Genomic DNA, 26958 nt, shown 5'->3' on the forward strand with positions numbered 1-26958 from the left:
AACAAAGCAGTCGGGCGAGCAAGAGAACCACAAACTTCACAGGGAGTAGGCTTCCATTCATATTGAATCTTTAGATTCATACAAACCCTCCAACAAAAATAGGGATGGTATCATGATAAGAAAATTTATTCATAACGTGGACATATACCCGAGCATATGTGAGCCTACGTTATCTATTGTTAGGGCTTCAACAGCCAGAGGACAATCAATTTTGCTAGCACTTTTCGATATCCCTTATGCATTCTAGCAAGAGAGAGGAAGATCATGTATCTTAGGCAAGATCAAAACGTAAGAGAAATTTTCACGCTGGGTGGAAAGTGGTGAGACCATTTCTTCAGTTCTACAGGATGAACGGTTTCCCAAGGAAGAACCATGCTCCACTAGACTAGGCCATCTGGTAATCCTCAGGGGACGATAACTTTAACAAAAGGAAGCCATCACTTAATAAGAGGAGTTCCAGAGAACCTTTAAGCTTCTCATTCTTATAGATCACAGCCAATAAGGCTTTGTAGTACATCCTACAACCAATAGAATAGCTAACTAAGGATAAGTTCCAGTCCTCAAAACCTGCAATAATATGTTCTTTAGAGAAGGGAACAACCTCATTAAGAGTAGGGATGAAAGATAGGGGAAGGTCCTTCGAGGAGGAGCCTAAAAGATGGGGAAAATCATTTATGAGGGATGAGCAATCCATGAGGGGGAAGTGGTAAGGGTTTTCCTATGACAAAGCAGGAGGAAGGAGGAAGAAGGGGAAAGAGGGGAAACCAAATCGAAGCGACTAGGGCAACAAAGAAACACTAGCAGAGCTCCAGCACGCAAAAGCTCCATCAAACAAGTACTTCCAAGTATAAACTTCATGTGCTTTTAATATTTAGAATCCCTTTGGGAAGGCTGCAGCTTTTTATAAATCTAATTATAGGGAAAATAATTTATTTAAAAGCTGCTACATAAAGCAGCATCTTTGTAAAAAATTTCTTGAAAGCAACAAAAAAAATAATTACAAATAAAAATTGTGATTGCAGTCTAAAAAACAAAGCAGTAAAAAAACTTAATCCCAAATGAAGCCTTAAATTATAGCTGCAACATTTTCGTACCAGTTTCTGCACCATGTATGCAGATATTTATTCGTCTTAAAGAAACATTCATCAAATGCTTAATCATTTATCTTATACTACCAGTTTAGAATCTATGCTATGAATCCTTCTCCATTCAAATGATTCTTACAGAACATGTTGGTTTTATTTTAACCAAATCATTCAACCAACCATATTACATCATTTAAACGATCATAATAAAAAAATGTGCTAAGTATTTCCAACCAGGTAGTCTTCATTTCTCTCAACTAAATGTCATTTTACAGCTTGTACCCAAAATTTCACATCCTGCCTCAGATTCTCTTTAAAACCAAAAAGAATAAAATTTCATGTCACAGACGCTAATAAGAAGGCTATGAGATATTTTGGTTTAGTTATCCCAGGCCAGGACAATATGGCGGTGGCCTGAGAGCTAAATAAAAAAAATAAACATGAAGCTTATCAAAATCAGTGTAGAACCTGAATGCAGAAATCCCTCTGCTTTGCGTATTTATATAAAAAAAGTTCTTAGGGAGGTTTTATCTTCTATGAGAGCTCCCAGCCTCTCCATATGATTTCTCTAGATGCTGAATGCCAGGACCATATACTCTGAGGCAGCGCTCACTGAAGGAACGTACAAGACGGGAAACAACTTCCTTAAAGAACATGGTAGCAACCTGCAACAAAAAGCCATTCTTCAGGTTTGTTAAAGTGTTGGTGCTCAAAAAATTTTAAATTTGCTCGTGGAAGAATGATCAAACAAAAGCTTGATGGGAAATTAGGCAATGATTAAAAAAGTTATTAATTGTTTTAAATACCATAAAGCTGTTATCATCATGTGTTCCTCAATATAATCTTTAAACCTTTGAACTCGTTGAGACTGACTTGTCAATATCTAAAAAATTACAAATATGAAATTTGTTGAACCTCATGGCTCATTAGGCAACTCGAGAGTCAAAAAGGACCTTTCTCATTTTTTGAGAAAGAGATATGAAAAACTAGTTAATGGCAAGCTAATGAGGTTAAACACAATGCTTTTAAGTATTCTAAAATGATAAATAAGCAAATGAATGTATTAGAACAAAGATCAATCAATCTCATGTGCTTTGTGAAATAACACACCATTTTGTGTTTAACCCAGTCTCATAAAAAACTAGCAGCAACCAACCAACAAACTTTTCTTGGAGTTCTTGTAAGAAATAGGTACCAAATTTATATGGTGTACTTTGCAGCATAGATCACACACAAACCTGCTGTTTCTTTTAAATATATGAATATATAAACCTGGAAATCATTAGAAAATTTCAAGTTCCAAGAGAAATGGCGTAAGAACATTCACAAGATCAAATTATCAAGAGATATGTGCGTGCTAGTGTCTTTCTCACTATATGTACTATAGGTGGACTTCTCTCCTCCTAAGAGAAGAATTAGCATTCTCCATCTAATCAAAATTTGATGTAATGGCCTTCAAATGTAAGATCAAAACCATCAATTCTTTTTGAGATCATAAAAACTGCCTGCATTTTCAAAAAAATTTAACATCATTTGGTCAAAGACTCCAATTGCTTAAGATATTTGCAATTTCAAATTGTTGAGAGTTCCAAATAGCTTGGAATTAAATACATAGATTTTTTATGATATCTTGTCAATATTGGACAATTTTGATTGGTGAAATGTAGGATAAAACTAAAATTTTACAAGAGCTTCTATATATTCTTCATCATTAGTATAGTTATGAGGCAAAGTGATACTCTAGGACTAAATTGGCCATACAGGAATATTCTGAGGACTTGGAGATTTTCCTGCATTTAAATATAATAACGACCTTACTTTTATATTAGTTGTGGAGTGATTAAGACTTTCCAACCAAAATAGATTATATAATTTGGTCAGTCTAAAACTGATTATAGTTTTCTAGTGATGGATTGCTAATATTAATGAGATTTGTAGCTGTAGTTTTACAACTTTGTAGAGAATTAGATAAAAGTTGTAATATTATAATGGTACAAATTCCAACTATTTTATATGGGGAATTTAAATGGTCAAGTACACATCTAGTTGGGATTTAACATTACTCATAGCTAAATTCAGATAATTCTTCTATCAAATAATATATTGGTATTGATCCATTTGTGTGAAATACCCGCATAATTTCTTCCAGCTAGAATCTACACTCACCAAATCTCCTATCATCTTTCCTTCCTCTTCTATTAGCACATCATTGATTCGTGGGACCCCTGCTACCAACTGATCAATTCATGAACAACATGAATTATATGTTGACCCGTAATACCAAAACAAAACAAAAAAAGAAAAAATCCCATACCTGCTGCAAGCGTCGCACGTCCTCGATGCAATTCGCACGTCGCTTGCACAACCGACGTCGTTTCCTCACACGACCTCGCGTCGTTAAAAGGGCATAAGAACGAAGCCATCGTGCTGCTCTCGCTCCTCTCCGAAGGCTCTCTCTCTCTCTCTCTCTCTCTCTCCTATAAAAAATCATAATTAATTATGTTAATTAAATATAAATAATTATAATTAATTATTCTTAGTAATTATAATTAATAATTAATAAATATACCTAATTAGAGATGATTATAATTAATTAATTAATAAATAAAAAAGAGGGCTTGCTTCTCTTGCCTTGCCTCGGTCGACCAGCCTTCCCTGTTGACCCGCGAATGTACGAATTTTCCTAAACTCAGACTCTCGCTTTCGCTGTTTGCGGTGGACTGGAAAACCGCCTACACACGCCTTTATTGTGCGTGATGGGATGGGAACCCGATCCGACGACTACGAGGCGAGCAATCACCTAAACTCTACTTCGGCGTTCGTGGCGCACCAGCAAACCACCTATACACATCTTTATTGCGCGATGGTGGGATGGGACCCTGGTGCGGCACCTATGGCGAAGCGGGGTCACCCATAAGTACCCTCAAGAGAGGGGAAAGCAAACTGTTTTTTTTTTAACAGGTACCGAAGACCCCATAAACGCCTTTATTGCACGTGGTGAGAGGAAAGATCACGGCCGCGGTGTCCTCATCTGAGGACACCTACCATACACGCCTTTATTGCGCGTGGTGGGAAGACCCAATTTCTCGAAGTTTTCCCCTAAACAAGGAAAACGCCGAAGCTGCTAAAATTTCGGGTGAATGTACGACCACACTGGAACCTAATTTTAACTCAAAAGGACAAGATATTGACTCAAATGAACATGGACTTGTGGACTTGAACCTGAATAAAACTCAAATGATTAATAAAAGTTGAAATCCAAATAAAATAAAATCAAACTTGAACCAAAATTCAAATCAATTCGACTATTCAGTTGAACTTGCAAGGACTTCAGAAGACTCTAAATAAGCACTTGAACATGTACTTTGAACTCAAACCGGGTTGAATACAAGGATCTATGAATTTGAGCACTTGAACTGATGCATTCAGACTTGAACTCAATGAAACTACAAGAACCTAATCTTGAAAATGAGCTACAAAGAACTTAACGTGGACCACAAAGAGCTGGACTTGAATGAATATGTGCTCTGAAAAAATTGAGTTGAAATGGAGCATATAGAACCAAACTTTGGATCGATGAATGAACAATCAAAATCTAAACAAATTTTAATCATTCAATTGTATCCAAATAAACACTATACAAGCAAATGTCAATCATGCTAACAGATGTACAAGGACTTGTGGACTTCGAAGTAACTTGCTTGAAATGATTGCATTTAAATAAACTTCATACAAGCAATACAACTCAAAGTGAACACAAGGACTTGCGATAGAAAGATCTGTTTGATCAAATAGACAACTGAAGTAAGTGAGCAAGGATGAAGAAATACAATGACATCTCTGTCACCAATAATGATCCAATTTCAAGAAAGTACATCAGCAAATGAGTACAATACATAGTGAATATGACAAGTTAATGATCAAGATTTGCTGAACAAGTCTTAAACAAATACAGTTGCAAGTGCTAACGTCATTTGACCTCAATGCATACAAACAAAGAATATAGTGGACTCTAACAACAGTATCTACGAGATTAGGTGCATTGCACCCGCAAGAACGATGAATGGTTGCAGAATGCATGGATATCCCCTATATGCATTATAGAAACCTCCAACACAAGCAACAATGTCTGTAGATTGAGATGACAACACAGTCAATTAATAGTGGAAGATTCGTGCTTGCAAACAAGTACATCAAAACCCACCTGAGATTGGTGAAAGGTGGATATGATGTAAGAGCAATGGCTCTTCTACGAATATCCCCAGGAGGTCATAGTGGCCACTTGTGGATAACAACAATGGGTGTATCGTAAATACAACGAACCCTTTTTTTTTAAATACAATGAACCCTTGTGGACACAAGTACAGATATCACCTACGACAGCGATGATCGAGATTTGCAGGTACGTCGGGTATAAGAGCAACCCGGTGTATGAAGAAGGACACTCCCTGACAGAAGGAAAAGGATGTTTGAACAAATTAGATCTAAACTTCCTGGTGTTCCAAAATATCTTCTTGATCATGTACTTAAGAAGAAAATAATGCTTGCATCTACAAATATCATAAACAACAAGTCTACTACACTAAAAATCTTGAAAGGAGATCTTTTCAAGGCAGCAGTCATTGATTTCAAAGTCCAGAAGAACCTCCTCGGTGAATGAGAAAATGTGAGTCAATATCAGGACGATGAAGTGCCTCATGACATCCAGATACACCGCCACCGGATCCGCAACACTCGTACTAACGGACATAAGGCGTGCATAAGCTCTCAAATGAAATGTTGTGTATTCAAATGGCAATTACCTGCACAACTATAAATATTTTAAAATACCCCTGCACATGCACTGTAATATGTATACACATAGGTACACAAGGGGTAAATGTAATCAAACACCCGTATGGGCCCAGCGAGCGTGTTATTGGTACACACGTAACGTCTAGGGAGGCTGCGCGGGTCAATAAGTGAATTCAGGTTCGAACATGATCCTTTTATACGGATCAATAGAAGTCGACAGGGTTTGAACCTTTGAATAAATACACGGTTGTGGTGATGGTGACCAGTGTATTTATTTTAATACATTTATATTAGGCCTTCAATACCTATAATCAAGAGAATTCGCTTATAAAGGTATAAAACCTATGAAACCCGATCCTCCTAAGCAGATAACTAGGAGTAGACAGGGTTCGAACCTTCAAACAAATACACGGTTGTGACGACCGATGTATTAGTTTTAATACATTCATATTAGGCCTTTAAGGCCTATAATAATAAAAATTTGCTAATAAATGCATGAAGCCTACGAGACATGATCCTCTGTTGACATCTCAAAAGAGTTGACAAGGTTCACCCATAAAACGAAAATGTTTTCAAATGAAAATGACCTCAAAATCACCCTGATGATGGCCGTATTGAATGAAAATCTCAACCGGAGGGATTAATTTCAGGCATTTTCAAATGCCACCTCAAATATCCACAAAGTCGAAAATTCCAAAAATCCCAAATTCCAAAATATTTAAAATTGAAACTCAATCATCAACCACTCAAAGCAAAATCCATCCACCCTCCGCAACAGCTCGCTGGGTGGACAAATTAAAATTTACTTCAGCTCACACAGAGCCAAATGCCTAGTCGAAAATATCACTAGGATCCATTTTCAAACAAACTCCTATCAATAAGGACGTGGTATGTGTCCTCTAACCGGCGGTTTTGCCGCCAAATGGCATCGCAGGATAAACAGTTATAACCCGCGGCCCTCTGAACCGAGTGATTTTGCCGCCAAATGACACTAGGAAATACCGATTATGGCCAGAGTCAATACACTCCTTAGTGACATCAAATCTTTGAGATATGAATCAATAGGATATGATTGATAGGGCACAAAGCCCTCTGTTAGCTAAGGTGGATTCAAATTTATCCTTTTAGACAAACAATCACCCCAGGTCTATAAGGTCCCCTTGGACGAAGCAACCCATTCCCTCACCATCTGCTTTAAGTGCATGATGGTGAAATTCTTAATTTTAAATATAAAATCGCCAAACTCTCCAATTTTCCAATATCATATACCCATGCTGCTATTATATGTCTGATACTACATATCTAAGGATATAATGTATCTGATCGACGATTAGCCTTGATCGAAAGTTCTTTCTCGTTACCGGGAGGGGTAATTAACTATAGGGGATTGCGCCTATAGGAAACCAGAACTCAGATCATAAATTCCTCGCAAAATGAGGCGAAATCTTTGGGTAGTGTCTTATCTACAAACCCATCCGCCTTCCAAATTTTACCACGGAACTTAATCCATTAAAACTCCCTCGCCAAAGAAGAAAAAGCAATCAGCGGACAGAGGTTGGGGCCGAATTTTTGGAGCCCACATTATACTCTATAATTATTGCTCTGCCTACTCATCAATTCGTGAACTATTGTAATTATTTTATAATTATTACTATCTAATTTTGTATGTTTCCGATTAAAAGGGATCACATGGTTGTATAGATACCAGAAAAATACTTGAACAAATTTCAATTGATTCTCTCCCATTTTTTTCAAGGTATAAGAGCCCTAAGCTTTTGCTCTGCCTTATATTTCAATTACAACAATCTTCATCGTTGCATTCCCACGATCTTACTGCATGTATTGCTAAACTTTCTTCTTTTTCTCCTCTTTTTCTATGTAGCCTTCATCATTACATTGCCGCAAACATTTCCCATTATTGCAGCATTCATAGTTACATCGCATAAATTGGTCTCATTGTTGCATTCTTCATTATTATCCTATTATCGCATTTATTTACTTGTTTTTTCCCTGTGAAAAGAATCATAGTTTCCCTCTCCATAGAAAACAATAACGATATCAACGCGCATCCTTGGTCTCAAGTTATCTTGAAATTGAAAGATGTAATCTAAATCCAATGGGAGATTTGCAAAACATCCATTCACCATAGAAGTTAAATGAAAAGAACTATCTAAGATCATTATTGGTTCGCAATTTCTTAAAAGGAAGAAAAAAATTATCAATTACAAGGCCTAGTAAAATAAAAAAGGTTTGCTAGGAACGCCTAAAAAATCATCTACAATAGGTAAATATTTTAGCATGCTCAAGCAAATCTTCTCTTCTCATGCCTTCAAAATCTCAGAGATGCTCATTTCTAATTCTTGAATTATTGATTCAGGAGCTCTAGATCATATGCCCACTCATCTCAAAAATTTTCATATACTTCTTGTCCTAATAATAACAACAAACAAAAAAATAATGATTAATGGATTTTCAACGACTATAGCCAATTAAGAAGATACTCTTATAAATAAATCTCTGACACTCTAAAATGTCCTCCATACACCTAAATTATTTATCATTATGTGATTCATTTGAAAGCTATCTACAGATTCTAAGTGCAATATTATGCTTTATCTTTCATTTTGTCATTCAAAAATTGGACACAAAGAGGATGATTGAGCTTGCTCAAAAAAGAGATGACCTCCACCACCATGAGGAATCCAATGATCCAAAAAACTACATACAATCTTCAAAATTGGCTTTTATCTCAGAAATATTTAAATCCAATAAAGAAAAAAAAAATCTTACTTCAACACTTGCACTGCGACCACCTATCTTCTATTGTTCTCAAAATTATATTTTCTTCCTTATTTAAAAAAATCAAAATCGGAGAATTTCATAGTGATGTTTGTGAACTAATAAAACAAAATCTTAATAAATTCCCATGAGTGATGCAATATACATTATTCATTTTTCTCTCCTTTATAGTGGCATCTAAAAATCATCCTCTACACCTAACATTTATAAGGTAATTTGTATCCTTTATCAATCATTACACCCATGTCATGAATCTTTTTACTAGTATCATCTTCCCCATCTTTTTCAATACAACAACAACAACATCATCAAGCATTTGTCCCACTACGTGGGGTCGGCTACATGAATCTTTTTTCTCCATTGTGCCCTGTTAAAAGTCAAATTCTCATTTAAATCTAAAAAGAAAGATCATTTCTAATATTTTCTAAACAAGTCTTTTTAGGTCTACCTCTACCTTTCTTAACATAAGTCAAATCTAATACCTCAACTTTCCTAACCGGGTCATCAGAAGGCCTCCGTTTCATGTGACCAAACCATCTAAGGGACTCTCTCTAATCTTATCTTTCACTGGAGCTACTCCAACCTTTTCACATATATGCTCATTTCGTTCCCCATCTTTTTCAATATGATCAAAAATTAATTTGATGTTGAAATTAAAAGAGTCAGATCCGACAATACTAAATACTACTTAAACCATTGATTGTCCTCATACAATCAAGTAAAAGAAATAAAATATGAGTCCTCAAATGATAATACACCCCAACAAAATAGACTAGCGAACAAAAGAATGGCCACCTACTTGCTATCAAAATGGCTCTTCTTCTTTTTTTTTTTAATTCCAAAATAAAATTGAGGAAAGAAGTTTTAACATCCACCCACATCAAAACTAGTTACCAACAAAGATTCTTAGGGTCAAGAGCCATACACAAATCATTAAAAAAAAAAAAAATCAGTTCCCATTTTAATTTTTCAAACAACTTCATTTCCAAAATATTTGGAGGTGTTATCCTTATTAATACACATTCCCAAAATTTGGCAAGTCAATTCAGGTATATAGGTCGGGTTTGGGTCCAACCCGAGTTGACCCGGGCATAAACGGGTTGACACGAACCCAACCTGGTTTTAAAAATGGGTCGAGATTTTCAACCCGGACCCGACTCGCATGAGTTACAGGTTGACCACACTCAACCCGTGAACTTGGAATAGGGTTTAGGTTCCGTCGAGGTTGACTACTCTAGTGCGAGTGCAGGCTTGCGGTTCCGTTGAGCACGAGTCGGCAGTACGTCTAGCACTAGCCATCGAGGTCGACTGGAAATTGGTCGAGCACGAGTGCCATGACTGTTGTCCAACGGTCCGAGTGCAGGCGAGGCATTCTGCGGGGCTGCGAGTGATGGGGATCTGCCGGTCTGAGTAAGGCCCTTTAGGGGCGTAGGTCGGCGTGCAAATACATCAGCTAAGCAGCAACAGCGCGATCGGAGAAGGACGAAGGGCTGGCAGCTGATAGCCGGTCAATTCGGGTCAAACTCGGGTTGTCAGGTTGACCCAAACCCGACCCGAACTATAAATGGGTCAAAAAATAGGACCCGAACCTGACCCATTTCTTTATCAGGTCAACCCAAACCCGGATTTTTTGGGTCGGGTTTGGGTCATGTCAAAATTTGACACCCCTACCCAAAATGTAAGAAAACTTCATCCTCAAGCAATTAAATTTGTTTTTAATGGCTATTATCCAACACAAAAAATGGTACAAATGCTATAATTCCCTCCAAATAAAAGTATATGAGTTCATTGATGTGATATTCAATGAAAAAGATCACTACTTTGTTACTACTTATCCTAGGAAGAAATATCATTCACAAATGGGATTTTTCCCCTAGATAATCCTTCTTAGCCCTCATCCCAATAAAAAACTCATTTTAGAACTAGACAACCTTACCAAAGTCAAGTTTATATTACAACCACGTCTTACTCAACCATGATAGGTTTACGCAAAAACAAAGAAATCTCAATCTATACAAGTCCAATCAATTGAATCAATCCAAAACACTAAATCAGTTAAGGAAACCATTAAGTCCACTATTAAAGGTATACAGATTTTCACTAAATATTCCTTAACACTTATTTTTATACAAAGAACTTTCCCATAATTACCAATCCTTTTGTACTAACCTGCATACCATTTTGAACTTTATCGTCTTTGAGGCTTTAAATAATGTGAATTAGAATAACATTACGAGGGAAGAAACGAATGCTTTCAAAGAAATAAAACATAAGAATTGATAAAATGATAAAAAGAAAATAAACCAGTGGGATGCAAATGGGGTTTTACTGTAAAATATAAATCTGATAGTTCATTAGAAAGGTATAAAATCAGACTAATAGCAAAAAGTACGCCAAATATATGAGATTTATTATTGTGAAATATTTGTTCCAGTTGCCAAAATGAACATCTTAGAGTTCTCTTGTCTTTTAATAACCACCAGAGATTGAATGATATAACATTTCAAGATTAAGAATGTCTTCTTATGTATTGTGACCTGAGGAAGAAGTATATTGGAGGTCCAATCGAAATTTGATTCAAATAAAAAACAAAAGTTATTTCATCTTAATATATATATATATATAAGGGTAGATGCAATCTCCACATGCATGGTTCAAAAGGATCACCAAAGTAATGCTCAGCGTGAAATACATACAAATTCAATGAGGTCATACATTATTTATAAAACACATGGTTTCAAGGTATATTCTCCCCACCGCTAGTTTATGTTGATGAAATTATCATGAAACTAGCATTCAGCATAAAATAAAACTAAGTTTCCCTATTTCACCACTCAAATTCAATCAGCAAAAATATCATAATTAAACGCTAAATGCTAAATTCCTTCCATGAACTTATCGGTGCATTACTCAGTGAACTCAATTGCCTCTCAATATAATATTTTTCCCAACTTTAGAATCCTTCAGTTATAGCATATAGTCAATTCAACTTTGAACAGGACACAAACAAAATCCCAAAACCAGAAAAACGATAATATACAACAACGATCAGTTGTGACAGATACCCACCAATGAACCAAACCCAACCATAGGTACCTCTCCTCCCTCTTACCTAATTCCCATCTTTAATTTAAAAAAAAAAAGATTCTATTTATAAGAGTAAGAGGCCATTTTGACGTTCATAGTCTAGCAACAAAAATAACCCAAAAAGAAATGTAGCAGTTAGTATGTCAAACTAGAAAGAGCATTTTAATACAATTAGCAAAATAGATATTTTGTTTCATGTAATAGAGACAACTACAGAAAATTTCTTCTCTGGAATCGCATAACATTAATTATTTCTGAGAAGCTCCTGAAAAACCCTAAGTGGCATATGAGACTCATTATGAAGAAATAAAAAGTTAAGCATGGAGACAATATATCTTACTGAGAGAATAGCAATATCAAGTAGACATAATCTCTCTTACTACATCATAATTCATATCAGGAGGTTAAATTAAAAATAAAGAAGAACATAATGAGTAGAGCTGCAGCATTAGAACTAAATTTAATGCAAATAAAATAAATATTTAACCAAAAAAAAACATTTGACAGAAGATAAACATTAAAGGTGATTTTTGGTGCAGTTCTTAGTGTAGAAAGTTTGTCACTTTCAAGCACTCTAACACATCAAATGAGTTGCTGCACAAGAAAGCATCACAACAAGAAAAAATTACAACAAGTTTAATGAATACTTGAGTTTGTACTCTCAGTATTCAAAAAGTACCATAATCAAAATGTAAAAATAAACTTCTGAGGAAATGTTTTACTATTAACAAAAGCTGCAAATAAATAGAAGTAATGAAAATTAAGTTAGGAAAACCCACCTGGCGATACAGTGGAGATTGGAACTTAAAATCCACCAAAAAATGTAGGTCACAAGTCCCAGGAACAGGGCCAGGATTAAATTCCCAAATATTAATTAAATGGTCAAATAGTCCAGTGTCCAATGCTGTTGTCTGAAAAAGCACCAGCAATATTATAATCAAGCAGAGATTGCCATAGTGCACCATATTTGTAGCTTTTACATTCTTGTTAGAAAAATTCCAATCAATCAAAACAATGAAGTCAAATGAGAAAAACAGAATGTTAGCAATGTTGGCACTATTATGAGATCATCACTTTACCCAACAGTTTGAAATCCAACACATAACTATGTTAAAAACTAATAGAATCACGGCTACGTTTCAAATCTATGGTAGCAACACGAAAAAAAAAAAATCAATGGCTTAGAGCCCTATAGCAGAGGACAAACTTCTACTCCTAAGTAGATACATATTTCTTTTCTTTTAGGGGTTGTTTGGACCGTTTGGTTCAATGTAAAAGGAGTGTAAAGTATTCAAAATGCAAGGGTTTTGACAATATTAGTGTATAAAACAAATGCAGTGTAAAATTTTGATGCATTCAAAATTCAACCTCTAATTCATTTTTGGTGTATTTGGAATTTCTCATATTTTGGTGAGTTCCTAAAACACTGGAAATTCATTGCAATTGTTGTCGTTGGCTGCCGTCATGCGTCAACTGCTAATTGTCGGCCACCTCCATAGGGCACCACCGCCCGCCATCATGGAGCACCATCATCTGCCGCTGTCAACATCTACCAACGTCCACCACTGTTGATCACCGCCACTAATGTCGACCACATATCAACACCCTCTTTGTACTTTACATTGCATTCATTTTACTTCAAACCAAACCAAAAAAAGTAATCTCATGCATTTCTTTTATACTAGTCTAAACAACTCCAAAGTATTCCTTCTACACTACGTTCTTTTTACGCTGCATTCCTTTTTAGCCAACCAAACAACTCCTTAATTAAAAAGAATTTCAAATACCATATGTATTTTCATAAACACGACTAAACCTAACCATATGCCCCCAAGTAATAACTTCTTCAACAAACAACAAATTATCGTACTCACTAGCCTACTCATCCAATATCGCAGTCAACCATTCATTGGCAACTTGGCATCATTAATATCATCTAAAGAAATCACTTCAATAGTGCCACAATGTCTACAGTATCAAATCAAAGTTTTATAATATTTCACAAAGACTAAATTCTCGAGACGATCATACTCAAACAGTTAAACTAGTTTATTTTTTGGATGGAGCTACAACAAAGTTTATTAAGGCAGTTCTATTAAAAACTTAAATCCACTTAATAAATATAATTGTTTTAAGCTTTGTCTCAGAGTTATGAAAATATAATGAACCCTTCTCCTCCTATAGACGCTCAATTAGGGCTGTCAAAAATTAACATGACATTAAGACCTAACCAAACCCAACCCGAAATTTTTGGGTTAGGGTCAACCCATTTAAAAACAGTCGGATTCGAGTCCCGATTTTTGACTCGTTTGAAGTTTTGGGTCAGTTTCGGGTCAACCCGAAATGACCCGCGCGTTGTCTATTATCGTCCCGATTTCTCTCAGCCTCCCACCTTCCCATTCTACCTCTAAAACACTAACCCTCGTTCTCTCTCACTCTCCACAGCCATTTGCAAAGTCCCCTCCTTCAAAGACAAGAACACAAGCCTCTTCAATCAATAATCTCCCGCCATTCCATCCTTTTTTCTCTTCACCCTTTTTTCTCAAAAATTTCTAAGCTTGGGTTTAGCTCCAAACACCAGCAGCTCTCTGATGCCGACGACATGTGCGAAGACTGCGTCGACTCAGGACTTGATGGGCCCAATCGAAACATTACTTTGCTATCGCATATGAAGCGAAACAAGCAGAATGAGACGGATCTGATTTGCTCTTGCTAAGGTATGGTTCATGAGAGCAGCTTCTATTCTTCCAATAAAATTCTAAAAATTGAACCTTGGGATGTTTTGGAGTGTGCTCATGACCATGAAGATAGATCTGTTAATGAGGGCATGAAGGAGGAGAACGATGATGTCATTGGCCAGAAGAAGGCTGAACTCGGGCGAGAGATTCCTTCCACTCATACTGAAGAGATCAAAGAATAGAAAGCCGAAGGAGGTGAGAATGAGGGTGATTCAAAAGGTGAGAATTTAACTTTAATTTGAAATCTTGAAATCCTTCAGACCCAGGTTGGCGAGTCATGTCGGGTTGACCCGAGTCTAAACCGAGTCGGGTTTGAGTCCCACTTTCTAACTAGTTTTCAAAAATTGGTCGGGTTCGGATCGTGTCAAATAATGGTGGATCAATTTAGGATTCGACCCGAACATAACCCGAAAACCCATTTTGATACCCCTACATGCAACTCATCACTTAATTTCTCTTCTTCTCTATCAAAAATCATTCTTGTTATGCATGTATACAAAAGATCCATAATTTCTAAATCACCTATCATTGTTCGATTGATATAGTAGTATTGCAATTTTAAAAAATGATCAAACATGATTCAAAGAGAGATGGAGTTGAACTTCCCATCTTATATCAATCATTTCAAGAAGCTCTTGATGCTCTTCTTCCTTGTCATTATAAGATGTACGTGTTGCCTCCTTGGTTCCATTCCTTACCTCAGTCATGTAACCCAAAGGAAGCTTTTTCTCAACATCTACCAAGTTAAGGACTTTCAACAAAGGGCCATCCACTTTTAAACCATAATACAAATTATTCTAAATAGACCATGATGATTTGATAAGTTTCACTAGCTTGTAATTCCTTTGTGCAAGTGCTCAAGGCCACAATCTTCACAAGTTAACATCCCTTTCCAATGTGAAATCTTTTCAATGCCAAGAACGTTGTAGCAAAATGAGCAATCAAAGGAGAAATTTGTAGCAAAATGAGCCATCAAAGGATTAACGAGTGACCTGTAATTGATGCATCTTCTTAGGAAAATCAATCAACTTCGACCATGTATAAACGAAACTATACATTGTTGCTGCCTTTTCAAACATACCCTTTAATTTTTTAACATTAAAAATGTCTACAATAATCAATTATATATTATGCAACACAAGGAGTCCAATAAATGTGTGATACTTCTCGAGTGAGTACCTACTTATGAAGCATTAAGACTTAAGATAGAAAAGAATAGTGAATATCAAAAACATAAGTATTTATAAAATAAAAAGTACATAAATCAAATAGACAAAATAAAGAAATGTTAACTTAAACTCTTATTAACTAAACATTCTTTGAGGCATTATCAATGGCAGCTTAAATAACATTGTGGCCATAATTAATCAATATAATTGCTCAACGGCTCAAACACTTACACGGCATTGTTAAAGTATGAGCATAGTATCAACCGATTTTATAAATGCAAGTCCACTTGAACAATCTACTTAGAAGTTCATCCAAGATCCAACTATCAACCACAAAAGTTCGACCATAAAAAATCTTTTATAAGAGGTTGAAATAACTTTTATGTGTATTCCCATGCTATATGCAACAAAAGAAATCAAACCCATAATAACTAGGAGATTTTATTATAAAACCAAATTATCCAAATGCCTCCACCACTACTAGAAAGTTTTTATAATTTATTAAATTAAAGGTGATTCCAACATCATTACGAAGGTTAGAGTTGTCTTATCTCTCATTTCCTTCCTTGTAGCCATGGTTTAAAATTGCGCAATAAGAGGCGCGCCTCAGCGCAATTTCAGACTTTTAAGCCTCAAAGCCTACGCAATGGGAGCTGGCATTGAGGCGTATGCTTCATGTTCACTGAGGCGCGCCTTGAGGCTCGCCTCATGTTTTAGAGGCGTCCGCCTCTTAAAATTTTAAAAAAGCCCTAACCTAATAAGGTTCCATAATTGGTATGTCTGCTTGGTACCGCTTGATATCGCTCGGTATCGCTAGGTACATGTTCGGCACTGCTCGGCAATGCCCGGTACCATTCGCTACAACAATGCTTTGTACCACTAAATATATGCTCAGTACTACTAGGTACATGCTCGGTATCACTAGGTACATGCTCGGTACCACTATGTCGAACCCCGTCAGGGGCAGCACCCCCTTGGACCCCCGGCTGCCCGGCATATTGTTGTATGCATTGCAATTTGTTTTTGGAATTATATGTTAATGAAAATAATATTGTGATTTTGGAAAGAATTTGAGTTGAACTATATTTCATATTGTTTTATTATTGGGATATTTTGATTTCACTTCATAACTTGTGCCTTTTTATGTTTTATATTTTTTGCTCATTAGTATATAAAAAATTTATCATTTTATGTTTACGCAATCTTTTGATTTTGAGGCTTACGCCTCAAAATGCCTTGAGGCTTACGCCTCGCCTCATGAACGAAAAATGCCTCAATATCCGATTACGCAATTTTAAACATTGCTTGTAGCTACTATCTCATTTTGTATTTATCCTATCCTTCTCATTTTGATAAGTGGTATATGTGCCCAAAAATCATATTTTCCTTTGGACCTCTCAATTTAGTGGTAGATGTAGAAACTTTGACTTCCTTATGTAGCCCCAATAACATGAGATCATGATTACCAAAACAATCATCATCAAATGTGAAAAATGATTGATTTGCTCTTTTAGTTCATTTTGCTTATGTGCTCCTGGATTTCAACTTTCATGTGGTGAGGATAGGGACAAATTCTGGCATTAATCTCCCACCCCCAACAAGAACTTATATCTTTTTATTATACCATTCATTATCTTGCGAGATATACACTTCATAACATTCATGTTTTTCTCATTGGGAAGAACGCATATTATCATGTTGGGTCTTTCCTGTTTACATATGAAGAAGTGCCTTTAGATATTTTCCATTTTGTTCCACCAAATTAATTTAAATTTAAAAGAAAAAAAAAATCTAACTTGGAAGAAAATCATACTCCCACATCAAGGGTTCTCGTCCTCTCACATAGACAAGACTAACAGTTTACAAGACTCACAACAGGGGGATGTAGGTTCTCTCACAAATGAGAAGGTTCGAGGGGGCAAAAGCAATGGAGAGCAAGATTGAGGTCTTAAGACATGACTCACTACTGGGTGTTGTCAAGTATCTTATTAACAACATGACTGTGGAGGTAGACGCTAAGAAAAAAAAGGATAGGCTCCTTCGATTGATACATCATTGGTGTAGGTAAAGGCAATGATGTTCATCATCTTTGTCATCTTGTATTATAACAACCATCTCCTTTAGACTATTTAATTATTTCCATCAACTAAATATTACTTGTGATAAGCTTATAGTATTTGGGTGATGTTCCATAAATATGAAAGTATAATTTAAAATCATGGCCTTTTAACCAATGGCATATTATTTCATTTACTGCCCACAACACAAAAAAAAAATGATTATATATTTTTTAAGCTTTACTAGTTTTATACTTCCCACCATCATATTTCATTATAGGGGATTTACACCTTATCCACTAAAAACTTCTTTATTTATATGTCTAACACCTAAAATCAATATTTACTTATATAACACCCAAATTTCTTTAATAGCTCATATTCACCACTCCCATCAAAAACTCTATTCTTGGCCTGAACTCTCAAAATCTTGCCCAAACTCTCTCTCCCACATGTCGCATGGAAGCTTTCATAGGAGTCAACCTTCTCTAACCTCAAAATTCTCAAACACTCAACTTCAAACCTTCAAAGTTCAATGACTCATGAGCACCCCCACTCTAAGACTCCAAAGCTTAAGTTTGTCCCTCCAGACCTCCTTGCATTATTTCGCTAAGAGTCCTTAGGATACTTGTATGTTGGGGCCTTTCTGTTTACATATGAAGAATGATTGTTTTCAAATATTTTCTATTATTTTCCACCAAATTAATAATAAAGCACAAATCATTTGATAAGGGCAGTTAAAAAGCACAAATTAATTTAAACTTTTAAGAAAATCTAACTTGGAAGAAAATCATACTTCCACATCAAGGGCTGTCATATGCTCTCAAAGACAAGACTGACAGCTTACAAGACTCACAGCAAGGGGATGTTAGATCCTCTCACAAATGAGAAGGCTCAAGGGGAGGGCAAAGCCATGGAGAGCCAGATTGAGATTTTATAGACATGACTCACTACTAGCTGTTGTCAAGTATCTCATTAAAAAGATGACTGTGGAGGCAGATGCTAAGAAAAAATGGGCTAGGCTCCTCCGAACGATACGTCATTGGCGTTGGTAGAGGCAATGATGATGGATTTTTAACACCATCTTTGTCATCTTGTATTATATCAACTAACATAGCCTGACAACCTCCTTTAGATCATTTAATTATTTCCATCACCTAATTATAACTTGTGATAAGTTTATAGTATATGGGTGCAAGGTTTAAAAATAATTGTATTGAGGCATTTTTCTTTCATGAGGCTAGGCGTAAGCCATGGAGAGCCAGATTGAGATCTTATAGACATGACTCACTACTAGGTGTTGTCAAGTATCTCATTAAAAAGATGACTGTGGAGGTAAATGCTAAGAAAAAATGGGCTAGGCTCCTCCGAATGATACGTCATTGGCGTTGGTAGAGGCAATGATGATGGATTTTTAACACCATTTTTGTCATCTTGTATTATATCAACTAACTTAGCCTGAAAACCTCCTTTAGACCATTTCATCACCTAATTATAACTTGTGATAAAATTATAATATATGGGTGCAAGGTTTAAAAATGCACAATTGGGTATTGAGGCGTTTTTATTTCATGAGGTTAGACGTAAGCCTCAAGGCGTTTTGAGGCTAAGCCACAAAATCCAAAAATTGTATAAAGTGAAAATAAAAAATTAAACGTAATTTTTATATAATACTCAAATAATATGTTAAATAATAACATATTAACTTTTTATTGAACTATGAAATAACAAATTGACATACATATGAAACAAAAATTGCAAAATAAGTAAAGTGACAAATGATAAATTACGTGAAATAGAATTGAAATCCAAATATTACAAGAACAAAATAATATGAAATATAGGAATAACGTAACAGTATCATATAGCATTAAGTTCAGCTTCAAATTCCTTCTTTCTTAATTAGGGGCTTTAATTTATGATTTAGATAAGTTTTAATATATATATATATATATATTAGTTGAGGCGCGCCATGCCTCAAGGTGGGCCTCAGTCAAGCTGAGGCGTAAACCTCATAAAAAAACTCGAGGCATAAGCCTCGAGGCATTTTTCACTTGAATTGCGTTAAGGCAAGCCTCAAGGTGACCTTCATATTGCGTAATTTTAAACAATGTATGGGTGATGTTCATAAATATGATAGCATAATATAAAATCATGGCCTCATAACCAATGGCATATTATTTCATTTACTACTCACAATACAAAAAAAAATTGTATTTTTTTAAGCTTGATAATTTTATACTTCCCACCATCACATTTCTTTATAGAGGATTTACACCCCAACCACTAAAAACTTATGTATTTACATGTCTAAGACCTAAAATCCAATATTTATATAAAACTAAAATTTCTTTAATAGATCTTCACCACTCTTGTCAACAACTCTATTCAAATCCTAAACTCCAAAATCTCACTCGAACTCTCTATCTCACATGCGGCATGGAACCTTTCATAGGAGCCAACCATCTCCAAACTCAAAATTTTCAAACACGCAACTTTAGACCTTCAAAGCTCGATGACTCCAAACCACCCCCACTCTAAGACTAAAGAGCTTAAGTGGTTGATCCAAACCTCTTTACACTGTTGACCCTAAGACTTTAAGACTCTAAGACTCCAATGCATCTTCCATGTTGGTTCCTTCATATTTACATATGAAAAAGGATTTCCTTCATATATTTTCTATTTTTTCCTCCAAATTAATAATGAAGCATAAATCATTTGAAAAGCATAGTTAAAAAGCAAAATTTAATTTAAACTTTAAAAAAAATCATACTTCACATCAATGGTTGTCGTTTGCTCTCATAGATTAATAGATAGGACTAACAGCTTACAAGACTCACAGCATGGAGATGTCAGATCCTCTCACAAATGAGAAGGCTTAAGGGGGCAAAAGCAATGGTGAGCCAGAATGAGATTTTATAAAGATGACTCACTACTAGGTGTTGTCAAGTATCTCATTAACAAGATGACTGTTGAGGTAGATGCTAAGAAAAAAAAAGTTAGGCTCCTCCGAACAATATGCATTAGCATTGGTAGAGGCAATGATGATGGATTTTTAACATCAACTTTGTCATCTTATATTATAACAACTACCTCAACACGGCCACTTCCTTTAGACTATTTAATTATTTCAATCACCTAAATATCACTCAAACACACAACTTCAAACCTTCAAAGCTTGATGAATCCAAACCACCCCAACTCTAAGACTCTAGAGCTTAAGTTGATGCTCCATACCTCCTTACATCATTGCCCCTAAGACTCTAAGACTCCAAGGCATACTTTCATGTTGGGCCCTTCCTATTTACATATTTTATTTTGACCTACCAAATTAATAATAAAGCATAAACCTTTTGAAAAACATAGTTAATAGAACAAAGTAATTTAAACTTAAAAAAAAAAAAAATCTAACTTGGAAGAAAATCATACTTCCACGTCGAGGGTTATCGCGTGCTCTAATAGACAGAATTGACAGCTTACAAGACTCGCAATAGGGGGATGTCAGATCTTCTCACAAATGAGAAGGCTCGAGGGGGAAAAAGCAATGGAGAGCGAGATTGAGATCTTATAAACATGACTCACTAGGCACTACTAGATGTTATCAAGTATCTTATTAACAAGATGATTGTGGAGGTCGATGCAAATAAAAAATAAGATAGGCTCCTCCGAACGATATGTCATTGGCATTGGTAGAGGCAATGATGATGGATTTTTAACATCAACTTTGTCATCTAGTATTATAACAACTACCTCAACCCGACCACTTGCTTTAAACTATTTACTTGTTTCCATCACCTAAATATCACTTGTAATAAGCTTATAATATTTGGGTGATATTCCATAGATATGATAGTATAATTTAAAATTATTGCCTCATAACCAATGACATTATTTCATTTACTACTCACAGCATAAAAAAAAACTGATTATGAATTGTAAAAGCTTAACAGTTTTATACTTCCCACCAACATATTTCTTTATAGAGGATTTAAACCTAACTACTAAAAACTTCTTTATTTATATATCTAACATATAAAATCTAATATTTACTTACATAACACCCAATTTTCTTTAATAGATCAAATTCACCACTCTCATCAACAACTCTATGAGGCCTGAACACTCAAAATCTTGCTTGAACTCCCTCTCCCACACACGACATGGAACCTTTCATAGGAGCCAACCCTCTCCAACCTCAGAATTTCCAAACACGCAACTTCAGACCATCAAAGCTCTTGACTCCAAACCAACCCCACTCTTAGACTCCAAAGTTTAAGTTATCACCCCAACCTCCTTACTCTATTATACGCCCGAACTCACTCTCCCACACGCTGCATGTAACCCTTCATGGGAGCCAACCCTCTCCACCTCAAAATTCCCAAACACACAACTTTAGACCTTCAAAGCTCAATGACTCCAAACCTCCCCCACTCTAAGACTTCATGACATAAGTTATCGCCCCAAACCTCCTTACTCAATTATAGGCATGAACTCTCAAAACCTTGTCATAACACTCTGTCCCACACGCGAGATGAAATCTTTCATAGGAGCTAAGCCTCTCCAACCTAAAAATTCCCAAACACACAACTTAAGACCTTTAAAACTTAATGACTGCAGAACACCCCCACTCTAAGACTCAAGGGCTTAAGTTGTTGCCCAAGACCTCCTTAAATAGTCCCCCCCCCCACCCGGTTTTCTAAATTCATCATTTTTTTATATTTTATGTTTTGAATAGAGAGGATTTAGGAATGGATTTCATGAATTGAAAGCAAGGAAGTGGGCCTCAATCATGGGTTACCCCGTTATTTTCTTTATTTTCATGCATTTAAAGAAAAATTTAATACTCTAGAGAGCACTGTTGTAGCCTTTTATTTAAAAACTCCCACGCATTTGAAGAAAAATTCAATACACTCCAAAGAGCACTATATTTGCATTTCATTTAAAATTTCCTTTAGTGATTTTAAACTATATTGGAATGATATAATTTTAACTTCCTTAGATGATATTCATATTTTGGACTTAATTTATATATGCACTTTTCATAATTTTTCATGTCATTCATTATTATTTAAGATAGAATAAACATCAGGTTGAAATTTTGTTATAAAGTTGTAGACAGCAAATTGTAGAATTTCATTTTTTGTGTTGAGTGCATGGTTTAAAATTGCGCAATATGAGGCTCGCCTTGAGGCCCGCCTTTGCGCAATTCCAGTAAAAAACGCCTCGATGCTTATGCCTCGAGTTTTTTTATGAGGCTTGCGCCTCAACTTGGTTGAGGCCCGCCTTGAGGCGCGCCTCGCCTCACGGTATATATATTAAAACTTACAAGAATCTTGAAATAAATGCCCGACATTGGACTCTATAGGAGAGGAGGAAGGGAAGAGAGCAATTCATCATAATGATGATTCAAATGAAGAACCCCTTAGTGATGACAGTGCTGATGACTTATGAGTTTTTATGTGATATGTCATTGCTTTTTTTTTTTGGAAATTTGAATTATATGTTAATGAAAAGAATACTGGGATTCTGGAAAGATAGAATTTTGAGTTGAACTATATTTCATGTTGTCTTATTATTGGGATATTTTGATTTCACTTTATATCTTATGCTTTTTTATGTTTTATATTATTCACTCATTGGTATATAAAAAATTTATCATTTTATGTTTATGCAATCTTTTGATTTTGAGGCTTACGCCTCGCCTCACGAATGAAAAACGCCCCAATACCCGAATAGGCAATTTTAAACATTGGTTGAGTGTCATATTGTTCAAATTTAATCATTTATTTTCGTATCAATTTTATCTATCTTGAATTCCTTCTTTGCCTAAGCAGGTTTTTAGGAATGGATTTTTTTTTAACTTTCAATTTTGGCAAATTTTTTAATTGCGTCAAGAACCAAGGCCATAAGAAATATGCTGGTGTGAAGCAGTAAACTATTAAGTATGAAAAAGATGTAATCAATTTTTTTCGTGGCCAGAACAATTATTGAGACAATTTGTCATGGGCTAATAGGTAATTTTGAATTGTGCTATCATATTTATGAAACTTTACACAAAGACTACAAAATTATCACAATTGACATTAAGGCAATCGAAATGATTAAACAGTCTAATAAAAGTGATTTGGTTGAGATAGTTATTATAATACAAAATGGCAAAGAAAATGTTGTGTTCACAAAATAGAATAGTTAGGAATGATAGTTATATGTTGGAGTGCAACCATCAAGTAATAACGGCATTGATTATAATGACATTAAACTTGAAACTTACAATTATGGGTTCTATTCAGAATGGAGATCATAAAGATTTATTAGTTGATGCATATTTCCATGATTCTATGAGTTTCAAGCAAGTCCTTCGATCTAAAGCCAATATAAACAAAATTGGAATTAAGATCAAAGATATTGATATAACACGAGGTATAACTACTTGCTTACATCTAGGACTTCCGTCGAGAAATGAGCATCAAATTTGAAGTGCAAATAATCTCCTAACAATGTATACCCAAAATATTTTCAATTGCAAGCTGAATAAAAGAATGCCCTAGAGGCTTCAGTACTAATAGATGGTATCAAAATTATGAAAGACAGATTGATAAAGGACTATATTAGAAATACTAAGGACTATATTAGAAATACTATGTGAGTAGAATTTATTATAGATAAGGTGATGAAAAAACATAATTAGATTTTTTGTGCAAGCTCCAAAAAGAGTAGAAGATGCACCATGGGATGGTAAAATTAATTAATACAAATTAGGTTAAGTAAATGGATGGATCAAATATAGTATTGATAGAAATTGAGCAAAATGATTGCAACACTCAATATGAACATACGAAAAATGAAGATCCATAAAGCCAACCACAAATAGTTGAGAGACATTCATGATGATGATAGCAGTGACTTGTGCACTAATTGAACAAATGAAGTTTTGTGTAATGCATTAACCTATAAATAGGTGTGTATATGCATATTTGAAACATAATAAACTCCATAAAAACGCAAATGAGAGATTGCTAACCTTTATGTAGGTTGGTTTCCGAAGTTCCACATGCGACACATAACTTTCAACCAAAAATTTAAAACCAATCTCTAGTTCAGCATCCATAGATCCATCATTGTTTCGCCTAATAATCCTAGAGCGTTGGCACCATGGAAGAAAGTCTTCATACAAATCAACAGCTGCAACAACATTAAAAAGTTGCTCCTGAGTGTACCTATTCATTGCATATACCAATTAGCATCATCCGAATAAACTATGAGAAACCAGTTGGTTCATAGATGATTTGTATGCGCTTACTCAAAAAGATAGCATATATGATGCTATAGGAACTTCAAAAAATGATATATTTAGATGTATAAGTAATGCTCTTGTGCATCAATCAACTTTTGAATGACCCAACAACCTTTTAATGGAACCAATAATAAAATCTCTCCTAGTATACTCCATAGTTCCCTGGGACTCACATGGTGTAAAAATTCTAGAATGCCAATTTTGGATGACTCTACATAAAGTTTTCTAAGCATCATTTGCACAAGAAGTGCTTGAAGTGATTAAATTTTAATCCATGAAGCTTTCCATCTGCATGCATTCTTCAATATATAAGATATGATGGTCAAACAACATTTTGATGGCAAGAGCCACATAATTCAGCCAATGTCTTACATGGGGAATTAAAAAATTCCCAACATCAGCAAACTGCCACTGATGAATCCCAACAACAACGATAGCTCATCCGTATTTAATAATTTATCCAAAAAGACAAACTCATGAATGTACCAAAACTACGCATATACACTAGTTTTCAAATTTACATAACTATGTATTCAACGCACATATGAACCACAACAACAAACAAAGCTCGATCTTTCTTAAAATGCATTAGACAAATCAATAGAAACAATTAAACGAGCTTGATGCAAACCAATACTAACATTCGAACATACCCCATCACAACCCGTTCCTGATGCGACTTGCCCAGTACATCGCCTTCTTCACCGTCTCCAACGCCTAGGAACCATCTCGACTGAGCACCGCATGAAAATCTTCCAATAGATGAGCCTCTGCCCATCCTACTATCCCCCAATGCACGGGAAACCGGGTTGCCAATTTGCGCAGCAACATTTATCCATCGAACCGATACAGGTCGCTCTGGCCACTTCGCGCTTTCTCCGCACGATTTACCAGCCAATACCGACGAGCATCGCCGCCCCAAAAGCCTCGACAGGGTCTTCGCCGAAGACTTAATCGGCGACATCGTTTGATTTTGAACGCCACGAAAACCCTAAATGAGCCCTACTTTCTAAAAATCCCTGATAGTCAATTGGATCAAAAGGAAAAAACTAGAAGGGAGGGAGAATTCAAAGTTAGAGTCCAGAATTAGATTTGTAGGGATTGAGAGAAGATTCGGCGGTTGATGCAGCTCCGGAGGTTGAGGAGAACAAAGAACAGATAGACAAAATGTGTGCGGACGTCGACTACGGGTAATCGGGACGATGTTGACGACGCCACGTGGCGATGATGTCTTTCCGTATGGGCGTCAAGTTCGTGGAAATAGATCCTACACGAAAACGGACTTGACACGGAATAGAAATCGTGTCGACTCGACTATCCTGTTCTATCAATTGGATCACATAACAGCGTAGCTGATTCCAAGAATTTGGGACTTTTTTGTTCTCCTTTTTTTTAGTGGGATGGGAGTGATTATGCTATGCAGATACTGGACAGGAGAATCATTTCTGTTTCGCGCTTGGTACCGCTTCGAGCGCGGTATATTTTTGGATGATGTTGCCCATTTTTATTAGTCTCCGGACGAATCCGAACCCGCACATAATAATTTTTCTTGGGTTGGATCATTTATATCAGTTTTCTTTAGATTGTATCAATTCTCCTTCTCTTTCAACAATTATTAAGACTTCGATGCTAAAAGAGCTCAATAATACCGAATGGATTCGAGTTAGTGTGCTCATGAAAATCTGTAGGTGAGTGTTGAGATGAAAGGGGACAAGCAGTTAGTGAGCTTGTTGATATTATTAACAATTTGTGTGAGAGATCTTGCATTGTCTGAGAACAGATAAGCGAGTGAGGTGTTATCGCATGGATGGAAAACTCCAAGTTCGATGGTTGCAATGAGGTAAGTTGAGGGTCCCATGAGTAGGCACTTTCCTATAGATGAGTTTGATAAGGATGATCGCTCTGGGAGAGAGAGAGCGGTTGAGGTCATTCTAA

The 26958-nt window shown here is 35.7% G+C and overlaps 1 protein-coding gene across 1 annotated transcript; it reads right to left on the reverse strand.

The window, feature by feature from the left end:
- Positions 1-1302: 1302 nt before the first annotated feature.
- Positions 1303-26207, reverse strand: LOC110106654 (coenzyme Q-binding protein COQ10 homolog, mitochondrial). The gene is made up of 4 exons (XM_020836610.2): positions 25677-26207; positions 24751-24946; positions 12545-12676; positions 1303-1750 (listed from the first exon to the last, which is right to left on the reverse strand). Exons 1-4 carry the CDS (start codon positions 25985-25987, stop codon positions 1613-1615), a joined length of 777 nt encoding a protein of 258 aa, XP_020692269.1. The 5' UTR covers positions 25988-26207; the 3' UTR covers positions 1303-1612.
- Between the last annotated feature and the right edge of the window lie 751 nt (positions 26208-26958).

This window comes from Dendrobium catenatum, unplaced genomic scaffold, assembly GCF_001605985.2.
Source record: "Dendrobium catenatum unplaced genomic scaffold, ASM160598v2 fragScaff_scaffold_273, whole genome shotgun sequence".
Taxonomy (NCBI): Eukaryota; Viridiplantae; Streptophyta; class Magnoliopsida; order Asparagales; family Orchidaceae; genus Dendrobium; species Dendrobium catenatum.

Bases quoted from the DNA above. Each gene is read 5' to 3' on its own strand.
- LOC110106654 (XM_020836610.2), bottom strand. From the start codon at position 25,987: ATGTCGCCGATTAAGTCTTCGGCGAAGACCCTGTCGAGGCTTTTGGGG. The intron at 24,947-25,676 runs GTATGTTCGAAT...TGCAATGAATAG, and splicing joins CAGGAACGGGTTGTGATGGG to GTACACTCAGGAGCAACTTT. The intron at 12,677-24,750 runs GTTAGCAATCTC...GTGCTTTTTCAG, and splicing joins GGAAACCAACCTACATAAAG to ACAACAGCATTGGACACTGG.